The sequence below is a fragment of the Filicampus tigris genome, chromosome 15, assembly GCF_054856515.1.
Source record: "Filicampus tigris isolate MCC_2025a chromosome 15, RoL_Ftig_1.0, whole genome shotgun sequence".
In the NCBI taxonomy this organism is placed as follows: domain Eukaryota; kingdom Metazoa; phylum Chordata; class Actinopteri; order Syngnathiformes; family Syngnathidae; genus Filicampus; species Filicampus tigris.
Window position 1 is genome coordinate 6359865 of NC_141231.1, and position 15632 is coordinate 6375496.

At 41.0% G+C, this 15632-nt stretch overlaps 1 protein-coding gene across 2 annotated transcripts in view; it reads left to right on the forward strand.

The window, feature by feature from the left end:
• The window catches only part of pappaa (pregnancy-associated plasma protein A, pappalysin 1a), a 100537-nt gene that overhangs the window by 44802 nt on the left and 40103 nt on the right, over window positions 1–15632 (forward strand). For both annotated transcript variants that reach the window (XM_086054144.1, XM_086054145.1), the window contains exon 10: window positions 268–464. In XM_086054144.1, the coding sequence (XP_085910270.1) occupies window positions 268–464 (197 nt within the window). The remainder of the gene's footprint in view (window positions 1–267; window positions 465–15632) is intronic.

The window sequence follows — 15632 nt, forward strand, 5'->3', positions numbered from 1 at the left end:
CCCGCACACTCCCTTCTGTCTCTGGAACTGTTACACCACCTTTATGTTATCACAGTTTGCTTTAAATCATTCCTTTTGTTTTTTTCCTTCTGAACCTCTCTGGAATGTAGTTTCTTTTTCCTCCTTTCTGTATTTGGTCAGATATCTTCTCTTTGTTAAGAGATAGGGATCAAAGGGATAGTCCCGAAAGGTAGAAGACCTGGAGGATGTGAAGGAAGAGTTTTGAAGAGTTTGACGATCTTCTGTTGTTTTTGCATCAATTCTCAGAGGAACCAAGCATGTGCTACTACTACGACGGGGATGGCATTTGCGAGGACTTTGAGAGAGAGACCGGCGTTCGAGATTGCGGCCTCTACACGCCCAGCGGCTTCCTGGACCAGTGGGCATCCACTGTGGAGGTTTCCCACGAGAAGAAGCCCTACTGCTCGGGAGAGGTTGCAGCTGGTTATCCCGCTGTTACGAAGGTAGTGCCCTTTTTAAGACTTCTATGCCAATCCACCCATTCATTTTCTACGACTTGTCCAGTTCAGCGTGACAGGTGAGTTGAAGGCTGTCACAGCTGACTCTGAGAGTGAGGTGCACTAGGCCCTGGACTGATCGGTGGTCAATGAGAAGGCTCATATAGACAAAGATCATTCACACATATGGGCAATTTAGCCTCTCGCCTAAAATGCATGTTATGGGAATATGAGGGGAAAATGGAGTAGCCAGAGAAAGCCCACACAAACACAAGAACATACAAATGTCCCAAGCTGAAATTCAAACCTAGAATCTTTGACTGTTAGGCCCCACAGACTGCCACCATGCTCTCTATCCCGTTATGATATTAGGATTTATCAAGGGTTAACACAAATATTGGTCTGTTTGTTCGACCATCTTTTCATAGCTTCCTCATGCTTCTCGTTTTAATCCGCAGATGACATCATTTTTTGCCAAACAACTTCTTTTGCCGGTTTGCCAGTTAAGTCATTTTAAAGATTGGGACGTTTAATTAGATTCCCCCCTCTTATGGCGGGTGCATAAATTTGCCTCTCTCATTAAAGTAATGCTTCCAGAAGACGGGACACAAAGCCATTGATTCTAGCCGAGCATGGTGGAAGCATTGATCTGTTGCCGTTGCGACGCGATGGCACAAATCATTAGGGCGATGCATATATCAGGTAGACACAAAGCTGCACGTATGTGGAAGGGCACAACCCTCGAATTCCCCTTGGGGCGTTGACATGTGCTACATAAAACCATCTCCTTCAAGTCCTTGTTTATTATTTCTGTTCATTGTCCAGTCTTTTTACAGCATTCAAGGCATCCAAACCAACTAAAAGATTCAAAATCTTTCCACACTTTCTTTAATGTGAGAGTAACTCTACTATGCATCATTAATGTTCATACCAAGAACCACTGGAGTTTTCCAAAGTCATGTGGACTTTGACAGTGCTAGTTCTTGCTACTGATGATCACTGTAAAATGTCAGTGCATTCCTGGATGGTTGTGGTCAGGGAGGATTTGAAAATCACTTACTGTGTCGATGTAACAATTTGTGCCGTGAAGGCAGTCGATCCACATAGAGACCACATGTGCAGATCAAAAGGTCATGAGACATGAGTTTATTTCTACTTGGTTCACATACATTCTCATTACTTATAATTTTTCTTTTGATTTGGGAATTCCACACAACTTTGAATGCAATATCCTTGCAGTAAATGTGAAGTAATTGAGCGATTTTAATATCATAAGGAGATTGAGACTGTGATACTACAGAGCGACCTGTAGTTCAATGATTGCCCATGGCAACTTTACATTGACGGAACATGAAGTTGTGATTACTAAGCATGGAACTAATTTTGTAGACTAAACCCTATCTGCATGACCTGAGGGTAGGTTGATTGTTGAACAGGAGTTATCTGTGTGGGTTTGTCAGTTCTTCAAAAAAGTCTGTGTCAAGGTCTTTAGGTTTCTCCTGACCAAAAAAAGAGGTCACCTTAAAGTTTTCCTATCCATTTCTAACAACAGCCATTACAGTTATTTGGTTGTGGTAGGAATGTTTGGAATTAGTAATGAATAGGAATGTGTTAGAGTTAGAGCTACTGTAGGCTATAACTCTAACTCTGACACCATCCCTAACAATTACTCAGCCTAACTTTAGCCATAACTCTAACCCTGTCCCTGACCACAACCAATCCTAGCTGTAACACTGAAACTAACCATGACACACCTAAACCCTAATAATTTCACCCTCCTTCTTGGTGTGGCCAGTTAGTAAATGTGGGCCAACGTTGAGAGCGTTGAGTGACCTTGCATAAATGAGATTAAGATTGACCCTTTCCCGGATGGCTAAACCGCTATTGTGAAAATGTTCTTTGGGTTCAGAATTTTGTGCTTTGGGTACACCTCACTCTCAATCTGTGTCAATTCCTCTGCTAATCCCTGCGCAATCGACATTCTATTAGGCAAATACCCTTTGCCACAATGCTTCAAAAGTGATTCCGATGCCAATCAGGGTTAATACTCGAGTCTATGGGTTTCCGCTTCTGTTCTCTGCTAGACTTACCAAAGGTTTTTATCTCTTCTATCCATCCATCTCCGTGTATCATTGTGGTCCTTGCAGTGTTTTTTTTTTCTTTCCAGAAAGAGAGGCGAGGCTATAACTAACATGCACCTCAACATCTTAAGTGCTCCTTGGCATGGAGCATATACATCTTATTTCTCCAGGATGGATGTACGCCATCTTGTCACACACTTGAAAAACTGGCTGTGCAAATGAGCTGTTTTTTTTTCTAACTAAATCACGTCACCTGTCCTGTTAATAGCTCGCTTCATCCCTTGTGGATTAATTTCAAAGCGCTTTGATAAAGTCTGGCGAGAGATGTCCTGATAGAGGACGGCACATTTTTGCGGCATTGCAAACGGTTGCTTTTTATATTCTGAATGAGCATGTTGAGGATAGGACATCATTTCCACCCGATCTCATAAACAAGTCCTGTGTTGGCTTTGTGTATCTGTTGCTTTTGATGTCCCACGACAGTGTTGATTCCGTGTGTGCCTCGGCAAAGCGAGCAGCTGCGATAGGAATCTTTACGGATGCAAGAAAGGCAACAACAGCACAAGAAGGCACTTGAGGAGAAAGAGAGATCGTGTCTCTGCACGAAATCTTAAGTTTGGCATGTGTGTGTAACAAAAAATGTGTGTGCGTTGACAGCCTGTTACACATAAATCTTTATCTTTGACTTTAAAGCAGCAAAATCGATAAGGACTCACATCCATATATCATGTTTTGACATGCTGAGCATGTGCTTTTATTGATTTGGTTAGGTTTTTGTCTGCTTAATTTTAAAAATGATCACGCAGCATCTCATATCCAACAGTGAGGACGGCTGAGTGTGGTTTCGATAAGATGCAAGTTAATGATGCATGGACACATTAAGGCTCAGTACTCCAATTTCCACAGTATAAATAATGTGCGCTGTTATATTTGGTTTGAAATACTCTACTCCATGACAATATATTACACATTTTATGTAGTAAGATTGCCTAGTTATTTATTCTAATTACATGTTATTTTAAAGTGTTTTATTTTCTCCCATGGATTTTGATTATTTATCCAACTTAAAATAATGTGTTTATTGAATCTTGGAAAAACGTATAGGACAAGTCTAACATTTAGAAGACCAGTCAACATCCTTTCAAGACATTTTCCATCTTTTGTCACTCTTCCAATTTTCTACTTGTTTTGAACTTGATGGATGTGACCAATGTTCCCTCTAATTTTCCATGCGTCTGAGCATTCACAAAAAATCCATGAGCATTCCTTGGACCGTTGTGAGCAATCAGACATGCACACGCCGGCCAAACCAGTATCACATCTGTCCAAAACCTGAGATCAGAACATGTTACATGACGTAGATATGTTACAGAAAAATGAAAACCCCTATCTATCAAAATAGATCTATCTAATCTATCAACATGGAACATATCATTGAATAGAGATTTGAGACAAATAAAATCAGCCCTTGTTTACTTTTATTTTAGCAGTCATTTTAAGCATAATTAAATCTCAATAAAATCTGTATAAATATTGTCCCACATTGTCCACTCATAAATAATGGAAAACATGTCATTTAGTAAAACGTAAAAAATTCTAGTCACCTGACCTCTGAAACGCGCGAAATAGCCTTATTTAAGGCGCTCGTAAACTACGCCCATATTTGGACTTCCTGAATGGCGCGGTCGGTGTGTTGCCTGCGCCCTGCAGCGTCTCGTCAGTGGGGAGTGTATATGCGTCAATGTATGTTTCCAACTGTAGGAGAACAAATGAGTTTGCACGCTCGGTTGCACTACTGAGACGGTAAGGCAAGTGTCCTGTTTGTAGATCAAACTGGGGTGGAAATGAAGGAATGACGCGCGAGCGTCATCATGTGCGCTAGGAGGGTGAGAGAAGTGCGCAATTGCGCACGTGCGCAGCTTAGAGGGAACATTGGATGTGACAAAAACTTACTTGCCCTTTTCCAAGTGGTTAGTAGTGGTTGGTGGTTCTATCCACTCTTCCGCAGAATTAAGGATTACAGTAAATGGTCTGAAAATAACAGCAAAGACGGAGTAAATTCATGAATGAATTTTGGAGAAACAGTAATGATGCCACTTTAAATGGCATGCAGTAATGTAAGGGGTCAGATGCGCTGACAGATGGGTTTATTGGTCATAAGCAGGGTTAGTTTGACTGACAGTCCTCACTCGGTTCACTGGAGATGATGTCGCTGAATAAAAGTAACAGAGAAAATGGTTCTTTGTTTACCACTGTTGTCGTAAAATACCTTGAAATGAGCAGATTGAGTTGACTAAAACAGTGGTAAATATGTGCTGATTACATTAATGACCATGTTCAGTGGTTAGCTCAGCTCTTCCACTGAATCTCATGTGGTTCATGTTGCACACCCTCGACTCGACTGGGGAATTAAATACGCTACAATTGACATCAAGACATTATTCTCTCATCATCAAGCCTTTAAATATGGTGCTTGACTTGAGAAGAATTGAGAACTAACCACTGTATTTGTGTGTACATGAGTTCACATGTGCGTGTATGTTGGGTGTTTGCGCAGATTCTAATTTCAGACGAAACAGCGAGGCAGGTGATTTCTCCTGAGATATTTGCTGCCCAGGCAATCTCTGACGCAACCGCCCCGGGTATCCCTTGAGAACGCCACCCTTAATTATACATAAGCAACAGAAGGGGATAACATTTGAGTTCTCTCACCCTGCCAGAAAGTGTTTCTACATGAAGATCATCTGTGTTGAGGTGTAAAATACATGAATAAGGCTTGGAAGGATTAATATAAAGTAATGGTAGAATAATATGTGCAATTGTTATTGTCATGGTTCAGAGTAGGGCTGTCACTATTGAATAGTTTTAGAATCAAATTTTCTGTCAAATATTCCATTGAATAATGGGATAAAATTTAATTTTGCATTCAAGTGAGTTACAAAACCATTTTCCCGGATTACAGTTCATTAACCAATCATTGTTTATTTATTATTGTTTAGGGATTACAAAATGCAACTAAACTATTAAGCAATATCACACGAGAGGGATTGGCTCACCAACCTTCTTGAAACTGATACACATACTGGTTCGGTCATTCTTTTCCAAAGTTAAAGTAGATGTTTGCAAATGTCTCATTTTTGTTAAACGCAAAAGTTAATGAGTCTACTTTCACGAAGGCCTATATAAATCAGAGAATAATTACCGTGGAGAGGCTGAAATCAGAGGATTTGGCCAAAAGTGATGGCTTTAAACCCATACTCGGTTATTAAAATATTTGCCCATTAATTTGATAATCGATGAGTTGTAAATAATTACTGACACCTCTACTTCAGAGTGAAAACCAATCTGGACTTCAGTAAAATTTGGATTAGAATCTAACTTCTCCACTTGCCTGACAATTAAACAAAAGAAGTAACGTTATCAAATGTTGTAGGCAAGACCCCACTAACTGAAAATGGTTGAGAAAAGTCAAGATTTAGGACAGATTAAGCCTTGTGTGACAGCATTTTGACAAAATTTGTGCAAACAGTATGAACAAGCTACTCAAACTAATTTTAGGAGATGCAAAGACATGTTGAGGAAACCTCTCTCTTGGTTTGAAAATTTATTGATAGTTGGTAAATTGTTGGTATGTGTCAGAATGGTAAAACTTTACCTCTGAATTACCAAAATTGCTCATTTTCACACATGTGGAGTTGCTATGTTCATATAAAACAATGGCTTGCGAGACCATCACCAGGGGTCTATTTCACAAAGTCCGAGTTGATCTACTCTGAGATAGGAAACTCTGAGTTTCCGGTTCCAGAACAGCTGATTCTAATCAGTTTACTCAACTCGGCGTACCTTCACCTGGAGTTAAGCGCGTGCACCACAACTATGAAAAGACAGCATGAATGGAGCCCCGATTCGCCGAGTCACCATGGCAACGAGGGAGGGGCGTGGGAGAACATTGCTGTTCGGGTCAATATATGCGGAGGTTTCAAGTCCTTTGCAATCACAATACAATAACAGAGGAAAACTGCTTGCTTCTACCTATTAATTTATTTAATTTAGGTGCAATCTCGCGTGGGAGAAGCGCACTTAACAGCTGGTGGAATATAAAAACATTGTTCAAACAGTTAAGACCTCGGCATAATCTCATGGGGGTGCACTGAAAAAAATGGTTGAATTTTCTCAATTATATTTCATCAGGTTGCACAAAATAAAATAATCTGGATCCAGATACATTAATTTAGTAGATGTAGTAGATTGAAAAATGTATCTGGATTCAGATGACTATATTTCGTTCAACCACGTTAAAGAAATAAAATTGAGTAAATATTCAACAGAAACATATTTCAGTGTACACTGAAAAAAAAGGAATGTTGAATTCATCCATTCCATTCATTCATCCATTATCTACCGCTTATCCGAGGTTGGGTCGCGGAGGTAGCAGCTTCAGCAGGGAAGCCCAGACTTCCTTCTCCCCAGCCTCGTCTTCCAGTTCTTCCGGAGGGATCCCAAGGCGTGTCCTGGGTCATCCCCGAGGCCTCCTACCGCTGGGACATGCCCAGAACACCTCACCAGTGAGGTGTCCAGGAGGCATCCTAATCAGATGCCCGAGCCACCTCATCTGGCTCATCTAAACGTGGAGGAGCAGCGGCTCGACTCTGAGTCCCTCCCGGATGACCAAAATTCTCACCTTATCTCTAAGGGAGAGCCTGGACACCCTGCTAAGGAAACCCCTTGCGGCCGCTTGTATCCGGGATCTCATTTTTTCGGTCGCGACAAACAGCTCATGACAATAGGTGGGTGATGTTGAATTCACTCAATTTTATTTTGTCAAGTGGTTGCACTAAATATAACCACTTGAAACCAGATAGCTTTCCTGAGTCGACTATGCACCTTTAAAAAATTATCTGGATCCAGATGATTTCATTAAATGCAACCATCTGATGAAATAAAATTGAGTAAATTCAACATTCCATTTTTTTCAGTGTATATAGATGATGGACTGTCACGTGAAACAGTACCACTCAAAAAGATAATTTTCTTTAAATGCTAAAACATCACACCGTGGTCTGATCTCTCGACGAATATTTAATTCTGCTCCACCTTCATCCACGTCCTCATTATCATAAGGACGTCACGTTTGTCTCTACTTACATTGAAAAAAATGGTATGTTGAATTTACTGACTTTAAGTGGCAGTTGCACAAAATTAAATCATCTGGATCCAGATACATTTATTTAATAGATGTAAAGTCTACTTAAAACAACAAAATAAAATGGAGTAAATTCAACAAAGTTTTTTCAGTGATACTGTTCCTAATGGACTTCTCATATGCTGACTGCGATTTTTTTTAATGACAGACGGCAGAACTACGCTACGACAAAACTCGCCTGGGCGAATTGAAGGAATGAGGAAATGAAAAGGAGTGTGTGGCTCAGAAAGAGGGCGGAGACAGAGCGAAACTCGAGGTTCACTGAGATAAACCTGCTCCCGACCAGGTTAGTTTCAGAGAGTCTGTTACTGCAGTAACTGACCGGGAGCTTAAATTACCTCTCTCTCTCTGAAACCGGCTAGAGTTACCCCTCTTTCTCTGGTTTGAGTTACATCCCTTCTTTAAACGGAAAAGTCAGAGTTTCCCTATTTTCAGGGTTAGCAGACTCTGAGTTTTCATTAAACCTGTTTTATGAAATGGACCCCAGGTTTCACAAACCTCAACCTTGAATCGTTTGTGTAATCCCAATGGCTAGCCAAGCAAGCCAATGCTAAAAAAGAAAATAGGTGGCCCACTTTTGTCTTAACGTGCCCAAAAAAGCAATCGGAAGCACTGTGTAAAGGCTACTGTAGAGCAGATACTCACATTACAGATGAAGAAAAAAAAACAACAACAGTAGCTGGGCTGCCGCTTTCAGCAGGAGAGGAAAGCCAGCTCCTTTGGCACGGGCTCCCTCGCCAACATTCCCTCAAACCGCACAGACCTCGTCAGGCAGCGTGCCAGTGACATAAGCGTGTGGTAACATTAAAAAGAAACCTCTGGGATGGCGTTCCTTTTTCCCTTTTGCTTTTCCCGTTTCAATTATTATTGTGGCTCTGCCATGCAAAAACCTCAGTGCGGTTGGTGTGCTTTTTTTCGTGGCACTGTTGACCCCACATAACATTTTCAAGCTGTTAATATGCAAGGTTTTGGCCTTGTTCTGTTCAGCAAAGGGGACCACTGACTGAGGGACATTTATCCTCTCAGCAGACCCATCTGTTTTCAACTTTCCGCCATCGCACGCTCACCAACTCCTATATGTTAGATTGCGGTCGACGCTCGCTACCACCCAGTCTCCCCTGATGAGACGGGCTTAGGTAAACTGCATAATTGCCCTCGCTCGTTAGCGCTTAACGGCCTCACTCTCAGCAGGCCGCCAACGTCACTGCCATTAGCCCTGCACCAATGAGACGGTGAGCTTCAGTGGCTAAGGGTGGGACTGGGTGACAGGACATTACCTCACACACCAGGCGCTCACCAACATTCCGGTAAACCATGGGATGGTGCTTGGAAAGTGGTGCTCGTTCCTCCCTCTGTTCCTTGTTCTCTTTCCTTCCACAAATGCCTCGCAGATGCTCACGTCTGCTCAGGCTTCAAATTCATAGTATGTATGTTTGCCAAGAATCTGAGAACTAGACCTAAAAACATACCTGTGGCAAATACGTTTCGCTGTCATTGCATCAACGGTTTCCAAACACTGCAATGTCCTGCACCCCTATGTACATTTAAGCTCCATCCCTCCATTCCACTTGTGGGCAGTTGAAGCCCATCTGTGTATTGTTCCAGTTTATGTACTACTGAAGTGGTACGCTTGCCATGTGTGAATACATCTTATACAAATCTTATCTCACTGACTTTTCACGTCATCATTGGGGAAGAGTTTGTACACAAAGTAATAAAGTGTCTTACTTAGTAGTTGACATTTTGATGATACCTGATAAAGCTTTGTAAATGGGCAATATGGTTCATTCAATGATGCTCAGTGGGGATCCTTAACTCCACCAGCAGAAATCCAAGTATTCCGTCAATATGCATTTGTGTAAATTGTAGAAATCATGCACAGAATTTTGCAATTTTAGAAAATTTGAGCCGATTCAAATTCTTTCCTATAGCGCTTGTGCTATAAAGTGCTTGACATTGAGGCACACTGCATTAAGCGAAGGGCGGGCACTCTTTTCTTTACCTTTGAAGTGATCAAACAACTCCATAAAACTTTCATCTTGGAAAGATTGTTGAGTAGAACAGCATTCTTTTTTTTCTATACACTAGACAGTTTCGCCCTGTTCTTCATACTGATGAATATATATTGTACCTCGCGCATACTTAAGACTTAGTTCATGTTGATTCTACAAGTGATTTGTTAAGTCGTTGGCACGAAACAGCAAACAGTCTAGTTAATATATCACAGCAAGTACCCTAATTATTGACTTTCTTAGGAGTGGCATCGAATAATATGGGGAGGGCTTGCCAACATGAAAACAATCACTTTCTCTGGAGTATGTGTTGCTTCTTTTCATTGCCAAGTACAGTCAAGATCACCCCAGTGAAGAACTGACCTCGTGCTTGTGTTTATCGATGGGGTTTATTGAACTGAATCCACAGTTTGAAGGCTTCATAATGAGAGTGAAAGCATGGCAGGATTTGATCATTTTACTACCTGGATGTTTGTCCTGCCCAGTGATTCAGTACATTACTCTGTAGGAGTCATTTTTATTGCCATTACTCTGTCTTTACCAACGATGATTCCTCCTTTAATCTTTACTTCTTACTCGAACTGTACATTTTCCTGTGCCCGCATATTTTCAGCGTAATGACTCTGACAGTTGCCCTCTCGCTCTTTTTCTGCTCGACTTCCTCTTCTCTCCATTGCCCCTTGGCTTCACATTAACGCTGCTGTTAGCTAAAGTGATGTTTAACAAACACTAGTGGGTGCCTCCAGATACGGCCGGCCTGACCAGCCAGCTGGTACAAATTAAGACCGCATGTTTTTCCTGTGGGGTTTTGTTCCGAGTGGACACCTAGTACCGTGTACTTGATTTGGTATTGGTACTTTGTGACGTCCTTGAATTTATTACAGGAGCTTTTTGAATATTTTTAAAGGGATGTGAACTCAATGTAGTGGTTCGCTGCATGTGGTTCCTACTGTGATCACAAGGAGTAAAGTTTTCGGGAGATTTATGCTTGCTGATCTCTGAACAGTCTCTGGCTTTCTCTTTGGCATGTGGATGATAGAGGGAAAAACAAGTTCCATGCAGCAATGAGTCACAACGGTTTGTTTAGACGCTTCGAAAACTGGTGACACAATTAAGACAGTCCAAAGTGGCTTTGCATCGGCAGAAGGGAGGCACTCGTAGTAAAATGGGCAATAAAATGTTTGCTGACAGTTGGCTGACTGTTTCATTCATTCATTCATTCATTCATTCATTCATCATTGCACTGGTAGTGTGGTAGTTCACATAGTTGACTTCCACACAGCTGGCGAAAGATCGATTTGCACTCAATGCCCAATTCACCATCGCACTGCGACTGACTGCTGACAAGTCCAGATTGTAGTCCTGGGGGCTACACCCAAATAGAGTTGGAGGTTAGGGTTCAAGACTGGATGCCCTAGCATGTGTGTGTCAATTTCTTTTAATATTCACAAAGTATGGAAACCTTGAGTGCACAAGAATAGGATTAATAAATGGTGCAATTTTTAGTCTCTCTCCACCCTTTTTGCTTTTGTTTTCTTCGCTTTGCTTCCGAATGTCGCTAACTGGTGTGTTTGTAAGTGCTTTTAGGTGTTGTGTCTTTGCTTGTTTTTAAACACATTGAGTTGCTGCCTTATGTATGAAATGTGCTACAGTATATAAATAAAGCTACCTTGCCTTATGTTGACAATTACAATTCGCTAGAAGTACTGTATTCAGATTTACATTACTCTAATGCTGAAGACAAGACAGTTCGCTTCTCTCACTGGGCACACAGTTACCAGTTTAAATCATCCATATCTGCTTTCTCCTTCCCTTGTCTCACCTTGAGACTATAAATATTCTGTGTACCATCTTTTGTCATCTGTTCCTGCTGTGATATTATGACTGTTTTAATCAAGCAATCAATTGAAAGGTCTGCTCGCAGGCGGTGTTTCTTAATACCCGGACTAAAGGAGGGCAAATATCTGTGTCGTCATATTCTTTCCAAATGTTTTGTTCCAGTTTTGCCTTGTTATATTAGAGTGCGCTGACTTTGGTGTTGTACAAAGTACCACTCTTATGCAAACTACTGTGTAGTTTGCCTGCCAGTCACTTTTTGTGTGAACAGCCGCCTTGGCCCTGAATACCACATCCTACAAAGATACAGTTACTAATGCCTTTGACAGTAACTTTTGCCTCCAGGGGTGGGCTGACTGGTCAGTACTGATACAGTTTGACTGTGATAGAGCTAAAGGCATCTGGTTTTCATTCAACCCATGTATTTTTCCCAATTTTCTCATTTTTATTCTATTGAGTGAAAGACTCATGGCAAAGACATTGCAGAGAGAACCTGCCTCAAATTTGTCAATAATAGCTACATTACTAACCAGATGTTTGTCCAGTCTTGCAGACTTTGGCTTTTGCAGATGGTAAACTGGTTGAAGTAGCCTTGGAATATTAATAATTGTTTCCATGTGGTTTATTACTCAACCTGTTATAAAGAGACGTCTATAAATGTCTGCAGGGTTCTGTAGCCCTCCCCTCGAAGCATTCATCAACAAACGTTCATTTTTACTGTCCTCTGGGACACATTTTTGGTCTTATTATAATACCTGATCACGGCTCAAAGGAGTCCAAGGAATGTTTCCCTGCAGCGTGTTTGAAGGATCCGACATCTTGCAACACGGGTGTATCAAATTAAGCTTCATAGGTTAACGCTGGGCATGTGCAAGATGGGATTCGTTGTACACAGCATTTTGGGCTTTCCAAGAATTTATATAAATCAATCGTGTATAGCTCTGTTGTTCAATTAAGTTTGTCCGTACATTGATGATCCATTTATTTAAGTGATTTCGATGTCCATAGCGGTCAGTCTTGCAATCTTTGCAACTTTCATTTTTGTGTCATGGAAGTAATTTTTAGTTCTTGCAACTCAATTTTTTTTATAGCAAGGGCTGTTTCTAATAGAAATGGAGCCTGTGAGTTGCTGCTGACATGACATTCAAACTGTTGGTTTACTTTGGACTGTAACAATGTGCTTTGAAGAAAACTGAGTAAGAGATCCATCAGTTTCTGCTTTGTCTCAGAAAATATATACAGTATAGACCAAGCTTGAAAGAAAACTAAACTTTGACTGAAACAAACGCAGGTACTATATAACTGGAAAAGACAGTAGTAAGCTTAAAATGAAATTTTATAAAAAAAAAATAACGCATGGAGCCAAGGCCACTGCTTGGTCACAGATGGGAAACAAGTGACCGATTGGGGAGTCATTAAGATCAGATGATGGATGGACAGATAAACAGACGGACATACCTCTGCGGCTTTAAGATTAGATGAAACAAACAATCTTTAGAAAAACACAGTATTGAAGGCTGGAACTGGTTGGGAGGAGGAGGGTGAAACACAACACTGTGCACTGGAACGGTGTGATTGATGCCACTGGGATGCTTTGTTTTGAAAGTCGACCCAATTGAAGTTCCACCGACGTCAAGGAACAGATTGGGGTTGAACTTCAGGGGTACCATTGTATTTGTAAGAAAATAATGCTTTTCATGGGTGTTCATCCTTAAAGATCAAGTGTGAAATCAACTTGGCCAACCATCTTTTGAGTAATACGAATGGCTAAACCTATTTTAAGCATACTTTTGTGCGTTTTTCTGACGCAATCCACCCAGATTCATAATTCGACCCATAGCAATGTGCTTAACAACAAAAATGAATATGTTCGAAAATTTGTGGTAATCTTTGGCGAGTTACGTCATTTAAAGAGATGGACTTGCCAGTAAGACATTGTACTGCATTGTTGATTCTCCTGTTATTGCGTTTTTCGGTGAAATGCCTCGGCGCTGTGTGGTGATGCATTGTTCACATTCAGGCCAACAGTTGTTTGAGTGGCCAAAAGACAAGAATAGGGAACGCAAGAAATTGTAAACAGAAAAAAAGAAAAATATAAAGGTAGAGAGAGCAGTATTTCAACCAGAGTGAATGCTCTACCCACTACATCATGAGCTGGCACACTTTTACTGGCACAGAATTTGTACTTGCAGATCTAAATAAATTCCCTGTAGAGGGCACAAGTTTGGTGCTCAACGTATACATCCACGTCAACTTGACATGGTCGCGATCGTGTCACAAGTCACTCTTATTGTAAATTCACTTGCATTGTATGATTTATTGAATATACTTTATTTATGCTTACTAGTACTATCACAATGTGACAAGAAATAACGTTAATTTGACGATATGGAACACCAACCCAATAAGCTCTCAGTGCTAACAGAATAAATGGACCAAGTAAGTTATCTCATCATGTGTAATTTACAGCATAGCACAGTGTCGAATTTCAAACAATAACGCTAGGCAAAAAAATGTACCCTATATAACTTACTATTCTTCCTGGGTCTCGTCTCCACTCGATGTCCGGTTGTTTGGGCACAACATTTTTGGCAGCCTGAGCATCTGACTCATACATGTATGGTCCAACATACATCATGCCAACAACTTCCTCTTCCTCCAACTCTTTAAACACCAGGATCGCCTCAGATAAGTTTGAAATATTGCTTTCTAAGTCGGTTTCTGACTGGCTTTGTACACTTTCCAAGTTGCGCACTGCCATTGTTGTCTTAAAATGACATCTCACTTCTTGGTTGTCCCTCGACAGGATCTCACTTTGGAAAAACGATTATTTTGTCAAATATACAAAATCGAAATGATATTTTATATGCTTTATTTTTTGTATGACGTTTAATTACTTTACTTAGATTTCATTTGGCATTTTCTGAAATTACTTCACACTTGATCTTTAAAAGCAAGTCATGCAAACACAGTGATTAGTTGAATTGCTTCCTAATCTTATGGTTCAACAGATTGGATTTAAGGTGTTTCACACGTAACATTCTCCTCGGCAGTTATCAAATGACACAAAAACTGTCTGGTTGCATCACAGTGTCATGGGACTCTATCCACAAAATGGCATTTGCATTCTCATAGGAATACTCATTTCTGCTGCATCAGCAGCAAGCATAGAGGCCATGTCAACAGATTCAGGGAACAGATATATGGGCAGATAGGTGGTCAGGACAGTTTTTCCACGGTGGCAGAATCTTGCAGTAGCCGCCGTAGCAAAAATCTCCGGTTACAGGTGTCCCATTTCACTAGGTCAGGGCAGCGGGCGAAACTAGCCGTGCTTGGTTATCTGCCCTCCATTCGCTTTTGTGTTTGCTGATCTTTTGTGTCCATTTGTCACATTTTCCTCGCTGCCACTTTTCTTTCTTTTCAATTTATGCTGTTTTCTCAATTTTTTATTCGTTTTACGATCCTTTTAAAGCAAATTATGACATCCAACACAAGTTGGACCCTTTGACCCGCTTCTTTGTAAAAGGGGCGTCAGCAAATTCGAAACTGTAGCAACACTCTAGCGCAGCAGTGGGCGATTCCGATATGATCATTTGAATCAGGTGTGTTCCAGCAGGGAGAGATGGAAAACAGGCAGGATACTGGCTCTCGAGGGCCGGAATTGCCCACCCCTGCTTTAGCGTTTTGTAGTGGAGAGGTGTGACATGATGTTTTATAGGCAATTAAAGCAGCCACTTATAAAAAGCAATATTTTATGGATGATCATAGAAACAAATAATTGAAAATACAACTTCTATTGCACTTACTGTAGTTGTTGTAATTACTCTGGTGGGAGCGTTGCACTTGTCTCTCTTAAATGAGCCTGTCGAATCTTAGGGGTAATAGGAGAGAATGGCATCCAAAGTGTGTTACTTATGTCCAGTCCGGGCAGTAATGTTTATTTTGGTGGGGTTCTTTGCAGAAAATGTTGTTTCACTGTGGCCCAGTACCAAATGGCCCATGGATTGGTACGATAGTTCCTGGTCATTGGGGACTAGTAAAG